The sequence below is a fragment of the Homalodisca vitripennis genome, chromosome 2, assembly GCF_021130785.1.
Source record: "Homalodisca vitripennis isolate AUS2020 chromosome 2, UT_GWSS_2.1, whole genome shotgun sequence".
NCBI lineage: Eukaryota > Metazoa > Arthropoda > Insecta > Hemiptera > Cicadellidae > Homalodisca > Homalodisca vitripennis.
In genome coordinates this window covers 13,029,082-13,041,904 of record NC_060208.1, presented here as the reverse complement: position 1 = coordinate 13,041,904, position 12,823 = coordinate 13,029,082, and the positions used below count along the sequence as shown (strand labels likewise).

The window sequence follows — 12,823 nt, the reverse complement described above, 5'->3', positions numbered from 1 at the left end:
TCATAATTGCAGTTGTTCTCTAATTGTACAAATTCTAATTCGAGAAAAGTATATTTTTAGAGATTGGGCTGACTTTAGAGGTCATTGTATACAGCTCAGATAATACTCTGGACAAAAAAAACTTGAACCGTTTATTGAACCTAACACTTGACCACGTATTGAACCTAAAGCTGAACCGCGAAGTTCAGTACTAGTTCTGGGAGAGGTTAACCCCGTATCAGCGGACGGATATCACTATCTGCCTAGCAGTGGCTCACTGTCTCTACTGAGCCACAACTGCTGTACTATAGTGTTGTCTTCTCCATCGCCATGGCCAGTGGTGTTGCGCTGTTGCTCCTACTTCTCATTGCCACTGTTAAAGGTGAGTACTATATTAAATTGTTTTCAAATACATACAATGATGTAAATAATAAGAAATACATCACTAGAACAGACGAATAATTTTAGTATGAAACGAATCGTCCCGTATTAACATAGGGTAAAGTATGCTACTACTATCAGTGAAGTTTCTGCCTTAGCAGAATCTATCCAGATTGATATCTCTAAAGTTTCGATGTTAAACACTTAATATCTGTTGTTCCGTTGCAAATTTCTGATATTATTGATGCAGAGTGTGAAATTAATTTAATATGTGTAAAACCAAAAGATAGATTATGTTATTATAAATTGTTATGTTTATATAACAGATTTAAACAAGTTTTTTTTCTCTCAATTATAAAAAGGTAAAAATAAAAAAATAGTTATGTAGGAGATTATCAAGTCAATTTTATAAGACTGGAGATGTAGTAGATAAATTAAAAAATTGTAAGTAATATGAGGTTTTTAAGCCAAACATGCCAATTACAGCCAAAAGGACAGTATTTTTTAATTATGAAAAGAATTTTTTCATCCTTTTGTAATTTATATAGATTTTGAAAGTATTTTTTAAATCTGACATGTAAAAACAACACTAAAAATCTACGACCAAATTCAAAAGCATATTTCCTATGGTTTCAGGAAAAGATTATCAATATTATTTAAAGATTTGGATTAAATTAGGAACGAAAAATCTAGGAAAATATTCTGATTCAAACAACATTCAACATGATCTATTGCTTGCACATACATTTGTAAATTTTAGACCTATTTGCTTAAATTGTTACACACTAGACCCAGTACATTATCTAAATGATCTAAGTTTGTGATAAGATGCTAAATTTGATCAAAATTGAGTTGTAATTGATATACGATAGCAAAATGTATTTGATAGTAGAAAAGGGAGTTGCAGGCAAAATTTCTCTTTTTATAAATTATTATGTTTGCATATGGAAATAATAATATTTAAACAAATATTTTAACTATTCTAAAACATAAAATGTCTTATTATATGTTGACGCGAACAATCTATGGTTGTACGCCCTCAAAAGGTTTACCATATAACAATATATTTATATTGGATGGATCCTAAGACTTATACAACTGAATATTGGAAAGAAGAATTTAGAGCCTACTGGAGTCGAATCTTAAGGTTATATTCTCGAAGTTGAAATAGAATATCAAGAATTTAAATTCCAACCACAGAGATTTTAGGCTTGCTCCAGTACATTAAAATAATAAACTTTGCACGACTCTTTGAAATAAAACATATTACGTTGTTCATTCTAGAAATTAAAAATGTTATCTGTAACAAAGAATAATTTAAAAAAGTTTTAATCAAGTGATTGCATTTGATCAGAAACTTTTGAAGAAATATTATGTCGACTTTAAATACTTTAATATATTCAATGAAAATTACATTATGTCTCACATTTGAAAGCAAAGAGTTAAGTTTATTATATCGATCTACATAGGATTTACAGTATTTACAAATTGGTAATTTACGAGTATCTGTTACGAGTATGGTAATAAACTCAAGAAACTTGATCTAGATTTTTAAAATATACTACTGACAGTAAAATGTTGAAATGACGAAAGATCCATATCCGTTTAAGAAATAAATTTTGAATGAGTTTGATACAAGCGATTATCCTAAAGATCATAAGTGTTTCAGTAGTAAACATAAACAATTATTAAAAAAGTGTTTTGTTTTTATCGTCTTGATAATTTAAATATAAGTTAAATAGAGAAATGTTAGAACCTTTTTGCGGATTCAGATTAAAAAATGTACTCATATAAATAACTAGATAAATATCCAGCAAAAAGGAAAGGAATTAAAAGAAGTGTAGTAAATAAAGCTGTAACTATAGAAAATATGAAGTGAAATTATTCCAAGATCAAGAAGAATTTAGAGAAATGAATGTGATAAAAAGCTAGAAACGCGAATAGTATACGAAATAATCAACAAATTAGCATTGTGTTCCAAATATGATAAACAAATTGCCTTAGTAGATTAAATAAATACAGCACCATCTGGTTATAAAAATGAATAAAAATCTGATATTTCAGACTATTAAACAAAAGTGAAAGTTTAGAAAATTATTGGTTATAAATAATTTATGAATCATCAATACACGATCACAAATGTAATGAAAAAACTAAAAGTACAGATTTTAAAATTTGTATCTCAAAATGGAGGATATGGAATTGCAGTAAAATGTTAAAACGAATATCAAGTACTGTAAATGTCAATTTATAAAAAATACTAATCATAAACCAATAATTATTTAAAAAATTGTTACAGAATAAAGATTAAATTAATAGTGATTGAAGCTAAGGATTCATGCAGTTGTAAAAGAAATTTGAAATTATAAAAATAATAACTGTAGAAATTTATGAATTATGGACAGCACATTTAGTCATAATGCCAAATTATTCAGGTCAAAATAAAGGATGTAGATACATATTAAATTTTATAGATACTTTTTCATATGTCAGATCTAGGGTAATTAATAAAATCGAAATATATATGTTTCAAAAGTGTTAGTAGTTAGAATAAATGTAATAAAAAAAACAACAGTAACCTTTAAATATTTTATATACAAATGCAGGTTTAGAGTTAAAAAATATGAAATTGAATGCAATTTTCATAAAATAAAACATCAAAATATATCACGCTGAAAATGAAAAAATCTGGTATTGTAGGTGTAAGAGAAACAAAAACAAAATGAAGAACGATGTTTTTTTTATATTACTGTCTACTACTGTTTTTTATAAAAACTTTCAATGGATCGATAATCTAAAAAGATATTTTAAATTTATAACCATATATTTTACAGTAAACTTTAACGAACCCAATAAATGTAGATAAATTTATGGAGAAAGCATTATCAAAGAACACATATAGTAAAGAACGTATAAGAAGTTTTTAAAAAATCCAGTAAATTATTAATGTGGAAGGGACTTTTAAAATTTTTATAATCTCTAATGACATTTAAAAACAATTTTGTTTTAGGTTCATTTAGGTTCATCATTAATAATTTTATTAATAGATTTTTTGAGTTCATTAGCATGTAAGTTACTTTAAAAATTATTTCCAAGCTTCTAGTTGTAAATATTTTATAATTTCATTGTAAAGGTTTATTGAGTTTGAATCTTTAATCCTGTCAAAAATTTTACAAATCAAATAATTTTTTTCATTCTTATAATCATCTTTCAACGATAATATTCTGTCTTCTTAGAACATAATAATCATATTCAAAAATATAATTTTTCTTAATTACAGTAATTTCTTAACTATAACCTTCTTCAACCAAAATCTTAAAAAGGATATATTTTCAAAAGTTTAATCGTTAAAATTGTATTTCAAAGTTTTAAATGTTGATTTGTAATGATTGTATTTTTATTTCTAAATTGAATTTTTTAATGTTTAATTTTGTTTTGTAGTTTATATTTACCAAATATTTTTAACTGAAGGTAAAATCTCTTTTGTAATTTTATCACAGATTTATGCATTTTATTTATTAATTTTTAAAACTAAAGCATACAGACCTGATTCATTTATAAATTTATTTTTTTATTTTTTGTAGTAGATTAATGGTCTACGATTGTTTATTGTAAGATATTGGATTTTATCGTACTTATCAACATGATCTCTAACTGCTTTCTTTGTATTATGATATTTTAAAATGTCTACAACATCCACAGCTTGAAAAGAAAATCTCTCATATTCATTTACACCTGTGAAATTATTTTTGTAATTAAATTTGAGTTTATTGTTAAATAAGTCTGCAACTGAATATACTTATTTAGAACAATATTTTTTATACTAATACTAATACTTTTCCATTTTAATATAAAACACCAGATTTGTTAATAATTATAGTATTTCTTTGAAAAATGTGTTTGTAATTCACTTTAATAACTCTTACTTATTTTTATTCTTTCTTATGTCTAAATAAACACTTGTTTTACTTGAATTTGTTTGAACAAATATCCTTCTGATCTTGAACAGATAGAACAGTTTTTTAAATTTTAAAGATTTTTTTCTAATTGGTATATAATCGATTTCATTTTGGGTTTTCAATAATCTTTTCATTAAAAGCAACATTTATAAGAAAGTATATAAGATTCTAGATTCTCTGTACAAATGTTCAGAATATTTTAAAAATTCGGTTCACTAAGATTATAGTGAACTTCAATAACATCGAATGTGCCAAATTTTAGATCTTCTAAGTGTTCTCGAGTTGGTTCTAAAATACATGAACTATTCTTAATAAATCTATCATAATTGCTGTTAAAATTACTATCACAGTAGATTTAATGCGGATTTTACTAACAACTGTTTTCATTCCAATGGCTTTTACATGAAAGTTTAAGAATTATCTTATTTTTCATTTCTTTCAAGTAATTATTAAGATAATTTTTATTATATTGAAAGTATAAGATTAGTTGTTGAAACTATACTATTTTTGTTATACTATTTTAACTAAATCTCATACAATGTGGTGCATCTTCACATCTAATCATTTAAATTATCAGAATAAAATCCGCTTAAACCTACAAAATAATAGAATTTTCTACTAAATTGATTCGATATAATTTTAAAACTAATCTATAGTTATCAGAGTTTAACTTGAATACTTTTATTTTCGCTATTTAAATGGAGACATATAAAAAATAAAAAAGTTTCAAATAAAACTACAAACTTTTAAGTAAAAAGAGACTGATCAACCAATAAGAATACTTTATTATTTAATTTTATCTTCATAGATTAATTTCTTACTATTCGATTGATGTAATTGTAATCAATAATAATACTTTATAATTAAATTTTAGATTGATTCTTTAAAAATATCATAAGAATGATAAGTATCATGCTGAAGATTTCAGAATAGAAATATAAAACAAATTTAAAAAATATAAATAAAAGACAGTAGATGAGTTTAGTTAATATAATTAAATATTTACCAAATTTTATCAATAATATAATTTTATTAATTTAAAGATTATGTAAATAAAATGAATAAATTAGAGAAAAACGTTAATAAATGTAAAGATAATGTCGATAAAACCTTTGAAAATACTGACAGTAGATTAATTGGATTAGACGGTTATGATAACTCAATTTAAATCTTCGGACAACATTTAAATAAAAAACAAAGTTTAATATTTATTTTGGAGATATTTGCCTACCTTAATGTCAATTATTTATTTCTTGAACTTTCAAGAAGACAAGATGTTTAATCATATCTTGGAAAATGTGTTGTCTTATACCATTTTTATTTACAAAAATTTACGTAAGAAAATGCAATAAATTGACAGAAGAAATATAAAATTGTGCTCAGTGAGTTACAATAAAGAAACTATTACATACAATAAAAGTGACGTGATTTCTCAAAATTCATATGGATTTGAATCGAATTTTAAATGTACACAATTTGAAGTGGTTGGTTATTTATTTATTTCGCATTAGAATTTTAAAATGAAAATGTAAATTTGCGTATCCGTAAGATGGATTTTACAAGGATGGATTTAGTTTTATAAAAGCTGATGATGACGCGATATTGAAAACAAAAACTGGGAATTATAACCAAGTATCAACTTTATTTTAAAACAGGTAAAATTACAATTAAAGAATTGCTCATTAGAGTTCCAATGACTGATTATATAACCAAATGTAAATCCTTTTGATTTATGAAATTTAAGAAACTCACAATGTTACGTTCAATTTTCTAGATTTGCAACATATTGACAAGAATTTTGGAAAAAATATATTAATTCAATAATATAAATATTAATAGACATATATTCAATCAAACATATGTTCGTTATTACTGAATATCCAATCTGAGTGTGCCTCTGTAGGATACAAAACTGCACTTTTTACGTCTACTATCTCATGATTGCTTCTGTTCTAAAATGCCACATTTGGGGCTATTTAAAAGTGTTAAATGTAAAAACCTTACAAGTTACACCATTTTTTACTGGAACTTTTGACAGAAAATGAACATTGAAACTTAACTTATGTCAATCAAATACGAAATGGTGGCAAATACAAATAATTAATATCCTAATGCCTAAAATTGCTAAAAGTGCAGTAGAGCGTCAAAACTTCGGACGTCAAAAATCCGGACCGTCCATAATTCGGATTCAATTCTGGCGAAAATATTTCGTTTATGTATGTAAAGATTTTAAAAATCTTCAGATATATCTTAATTTAAGTTATTATTAATCACAGTGTTACAAAGGTGCACTATGTTATTGCTATATAACTTAGATGTACACTACAGAAACTATGACTACAGTATTTGTTCTGCAAGTTAAATATTTAAACCTTTTATTAATAACGTCTGTAATTAATAATTTTAATTATCCGCTTCGCGTAAACAACATCTTGATTGATGCAAGTTTGCACATAACTTTCCATTTTCTCTTTAACATTCCTAAAACAAGCAATTGGAATACTCGATGTGGAGCCTCTCTGTTATCTATTCCTGTTCATAGATCCTCTATTTACAGTAAATCATTCACAGTCTCTGCTTGTCGACTTTGGAATAATCTCCCGGATCATATTAGAGGTATTCGTAGTCGGGAACGGTTTCGGGGGGTGCTTAGGGACCATCTGTTTTGGGGCCTCGTCGGGTTGACGATATCGTGGCATAGGGTATGGGACGATGGCTTTGTATGAATGGTGATGGATGAATGTCTGTTAATTTCCTTGTAAGTTTTATTCTATGTATTTATTTTTAGTTTCATAGAAAACCTTTGTTTCATTTTATTACTTTATATGAATAGAGATTATAATTTTCGATTGTAAAATAGTAATGTAAACTGTATGGTGGCTCTTGTTTTACAGTAATAGTAGAGTTTATTAATTTATGGTTAGGTGTAAGAGAGGACTTCATATTCCTAACCTCGCCAATTGAATATGTTTTACGTTGTATTCAATAAAGACATTTTTCATTTAATTTAATTTCATTCCATTTTTTTGTTCATTGCAAAAATGCGGATATTTCAAAAATCCGTATTATTGACCCTCTTCTATAACAATTTATCGACAACTGAACGACTTTTACACTAGTTTGAATAAATGGTTTTTCATCATAACAGTGAAACAAGTAGGTTATTGCAAATGTGTTAAATGCCTAATCGGCTTACTAATAATCCCAGTGTTCTCGGCAGATACTCAAACTGCTCTCCGCTCATGGTTTGGTAACCTGCTAACCTGAAGAAGAGATCAGATTGCAGATCTCGAAACGTAGTGTTACTGATTTTTTGTTTCACTGAACGATGGCAAATGTCCGGAAAAATCCTGTTTCCTTCCATAGTCAAAAATAAACTGCTATCCTGTTGTAGAGTACGGAAGTGGCAAGCTGGATAGATTCCTGGAGCTCTCTTGGAATCTTTTGCACTGTTCGGTTACTAGAATGCACTGTGTTTTTAAATTATACACATTTTATTTAATATGGCCGACACAAGGGCATAAATCTGAAGCAGAACCAATTTGTAATAGATTGTATGACTTTCAACAAGTGAAATGAAATAATTTAAAACGTAGACGGCTACACAACAGTCTATTTTTATAACGCAGACTTTACAATTTAAATTAGGACTGGACCACGTGTCATATGATACAGATTGTCATCTTGCAATAAGAAATAGATCCTTAAATGCATTTTTGGTTTAAATTTAACTTTTAGTCCTAGTTGTTATATATTTCTTTCCATAATTTGCACTTTTCAATTGGATTACATGAATTTTAGTGTATTTAAGTACTCAAATCGAATACAGGAATATGTGAGCATGACGTGTACTATTTGGTTATTATGGGAAGTAAATATCAATAATTATGTTTCATTCAATGGATATCTACAGTTTAAATCACCAAAATTGTGTTCGGAAGTAATGATTATAAAAATCAGTATGAAATATTTTAGACACGCTAATAGACATTTTGGTATACATACAACATATTATTACAGTCGATTTCGAGTTTTACAAATGAAAATGAAAACATTTTATACTTATACACTATCCATTTACGTAGTAGTGAATATTAAATTAAAATATTGAATTTCAAATGATTTTCAATTTAATGTTTTGTATTTATCCATCACTAACAATACTGTATGTGTTGGCATTTAATATTTTTATCATTTTAATCTGTATAATTACACTCGAGAATTTCAAGCACCCATTCTTGTCTCAAAAACTCTTCAAGCTACTCCCCACTGATCTCAAAATTTTCGAAAAATACTATCTTGGTTTCTAAAGTTGCTTTGAAGCATACACATATTATGGATGAAAAGAGCCTCTTAAAAGTAATCAAATATGTTAACTAAACATTGTTTTATGACAGTAATTATTAATTTAAACACTTCTTATTTCAACCTCTTTTGCAACCGCTGTTGAGCACAGAGTAAGAAAGTATCCGGATAACAAAATAACAAGTTGTAGTAAAAATATAGGAGTACCTTTTAACTATACAGTTTTATTTATTAAGTATGCAGTGCTTATTACTGAAATGCAGATATTGAAGACTAACTTTCTATCTATCTTTTACTGTAAATTTAAAGACTGTTGTAAATCCCATCTTAGTTATCTTTTGACAGAAGTAGGTTTTACAGACCTGTGTATGTACACGTGTATTTATTTTTTGGAAACAATGCAAAATCGATTATGGAACAAAAGTATACTAAGACCGGAGTAAATTACAATGGCCTTAAATACAAATATTTTGACAGATTTTCTTAATCGTGGCAAAAGGGGAAACTCGACATTGGTGTTAAAAATACAATTCACTCGAACCGGAAGTCGTCACGCCCATGCAAATCCTACGAATTTATTGCAACCGCGAGTAACTGATAATGGAATCACAAAGCACCAGGCATTTAATGCAATTTTGAATGACATAAATCGTCGTAGGACATTCCATCTATATTTCAATCCATCGTATTTCATCATAAACGATGTCACTAAAAAGCTACAATCTACAAGTTTTTTGTTTCTAAACATTGGTGTAAAATAGTTCCAGGATTGCTAAATCGTTAGAACTATTCAATAAAATATTTAGAATGATAGATACAATGCAATGTCTAATTACTTTTTATAATGTAAAGGAAAATATATTGCAAACATTATTCTGTAGCTGGAATGTGTAGCCTACGGTAGTATTACTTTGTGTCTTGGGTATTCAGTCCTCCTATATTAGAGTACAAATACAAAAGCATAAGACGATATATGTCATTTTCTACTTTCTGCAATAGCACACTGGCCAATCTGTGTTAATATGCAATAAAAATCTTTTAATTCCAGCACCACTGCCTAATTTTTCTTTCCCCTACCAAGTATAATACATGTCATTGGACGAACCTGAGTTATTCTTTCTAACGGTCCTTCTATAGGGAACTACATTTTTTCAGTAATTCCTTGAGCTAAATACTATTCCATGAACATGGATTGTTCACAAAATCAGGAAAATTCAGGGATATAATTTTTATGCAAGATTAACAGGTTATCATACAAATATGACAACTTTGCAACCTGCCCTTATTCTTTCATAGATATACCTCTCAATTTATAACAGTGTATTTTGTAATAAAATTTATTGACAATGTGAAATGTCTTGTTATAAAATATGCTTTCTTTAAACCTAATCCTAGTTTCAAAGTTTAATTCAACATAAATTAAGTTAAGGTTGATCCTCGTGATATCGATAGCTGATGATGACTATAGTTAAATTCTAAAGGTAACTTTACAATTAAATAAACATATGGTGTCAGAGTTTGGTAAATATATTTGTTCAAAACTCGGTATTGAAATTATAATTTTAAATCATTTCAAAAATTTTGTCATCTAATTAGGTAATCTATCTATATTTAAATTAGATCTGTATACATTAGACATGAACGTTATTATATTAGTAATAAATCATACAAAATTTAAAATATCTGCAATTCACTCCAAATTACAATGAAATCGTTATTTTTTTAATGTTTCTGAAACTGTGACAGTATAAAACGAAATTATTATCTTAAACTAAAGTTATAAGTGTCTATCTATTTACTCCTACTCTTTGACCAGAGAGATACCCATTTTATAAAATTGCTACAGAAACTTACTAAATAGCTATATTTTGTTCTTTGGTGAAATCCAATTTATAGAAATCGGTTTGTCAATAAATAACTATTCTTCAATTATTTTAAAATATAAATTGAATAATATTTATATAGCGTAAATTTACTATAACAGAAATAGATTTGATGAATTTGAATATGGCAATTAAATATTAAAAACTAAATGTAAGGAGTGGTCCGAATTTAAAGGAATTAAGGTGTAAACGTCTTTATTGTGGTGGAGAAACTTTGATTGGGGGAGGGGGGGACATATTTGCTAATTCGTTCCAACCATGTCAGTTTCTCTGAGTTGTTACTGAATTATTTAAATTAAAGCTTTGCTTGCGTATGAGTGGTATCGCAATATTCACAACCGAGTTGTAAATAGTCAACCAATCAATGTTTAATGCTGAAACGTTGCAATTTAACATGACCTTTGTCTGTGGTATTACGATAAATTTTAGATAAGCACGCTTTTATGATCAAGTAATATATACAGGGTCGAGACTATCTCATCCGTTTCCGCAACCATGTGCCTGATATGGCTTTCAATCCAATCGCCGTCCAATGTCTATCTTTAAAATATAACTGTTCTCTTGCAACAGTTTCTGCCATAACCGCTCCGTTATTTAGAAATATTCACAGCAAGTGGGATTATTTTAAGAACTTTTCGACAGAGTATTTTGATGTTCTTTTATACGTAAAATTTTATAGTGACGCAAGTGTGTGACCGCGTGGTTCTTTACACTAATAAATGCTACAGAAATGCATATCGATCTCACCAGTTAACTATTGGTTAGTTATTAGTTATTAACTATAAAGTTAGATTAAATGGTTCTTTTATACCTGCGAGAGCATTTCAATTCATTTTGAAGAAAATACTAAAATATTTCCACCATTTACAAATAAATACAAAACAATTTACATTCTTTAGAAATACACTGACCAAAAAGCCAGTAGCTGGTCAGGGTAACGAAAACAAAACAAATTAAAAAAATAAAATAAAATGTGTCCTATCCTTATAAAGACAACAAGAAAAGATATGAATACAAGTTAAATATATTTTTAATAATGAGTTTGTAATAGAATGAATACTTAAAATATACAAATTTGTCCAACCAAGGAGCAGTCTAATAACAGTAAGTGTTATCCTACTTATTCAACCATAGTAAACTAATTGTATCAGTTTAATTGGCCCATTTTCTGTTATCTGCAACCGATATTATAAATTGCGGGTATAAATATATAATACCTGTTCTCTAACCAAAATTTTATTTTTATTCACGTTTTAAATTATAGCTGCAGAATGACGTAAAATTATGATATTTTAATAGATATCTACGTTATATAAAGGGCTGATTTTCTCATCTTTGGTAGCCGAATTGATAAATCAGTCACAGATGCTCTTAATTTTGTATCCAGTACAATACATTAATAAAACAAAATAAATTGCCATTTAAAAATTTTACAGTCATTGTAACTATTTCTAGACATTGCTATAAAGAAGAAAACACGAGTTCTTTAACACTTCCATTTACTACAGGCTAGGCTAGTCTTAGGTAAATGCGATCATGAATTTGGACAGCCATTTTAACACCTTAGACTAACGAAACCTCCGCTTCTTTTTTATAGCAGCGGCTATGACGAGATAAATGACTGTGGAAATTCATGATTGAATTTCTTCGAACACATCCTATCATATAATATTACGGAAGGTTAACGATCTCTCCTCTTCTTTTTCCATAGGGACATCTAAGAAGAGATACAATGACTATTCAGCATGTCAAGGTCGCATTTATTTAAGCGAAACCTAGCCTGTAATATCTAGCAGGGTTAAAGATCTAGCCTCTTCTTCTTTATAGCAGCGTCTATGAAGAGATACAATGACAGGCCATACTCAAGATCCCATTTACCTAAGACTAGCTAAGTTTGTAATATCTCGCAGGGTTAAAGATCTAGCCTCTTCTTCTTTATAGCAGCGTCTATGAAGAGATACAATGACAGGCCATACTCAAGATCCCATTTACCTAAGACTAGCTAAGTTTGTAATATCCGAAGGGTTAAAGATCTAGAATCTTCTTCTTTATAGCAGCGTCTATGAAGAGATACAATGACAGGCCATACTCAAGATCCCATTTACCTAAGACTAGCTAAGTTTGTAATATCTCGAAGGGTTAAAGATCTAGCATCTTCTTCTTTATAGCAGCGTCTATGAAGAGATACAATGACAGGCCATACTCAAGATCCCATTTACCTAAGACTAGCTAAGTTTGTAATATCTCGAAGGGTTAAAGATCTAGCCTCTTCTTCTTTATAGCAGCGTCTATGAAGAGATACAATGACAGGCCATA

The 12,823-nt window shown here is 28.1% G+C and overlaps 1 protein-coding gene across 1 annotated transcript in view; it reads left to right on the top strand.

Annotated features, from left to right (window-relative positions):
- The first annotated feature begins 251 nt into the window (after positions 1–251).
- LOC124353570 overlaps positions 252–12,823 on the top strand; it is a 49,175-nt gene continuing 36,603 nt past the window's right edge. The window contains exon 1 of the mRNA XM_046803468.1: positions 252–361. Coding sequence (XP_046659424.1) covers positions 310–361 — 52 coding nt within the window. The 5' untranslated portion in view covers positions 252–309. The remainder of the gene's footprint in view (positions 362–12,823) is intronic.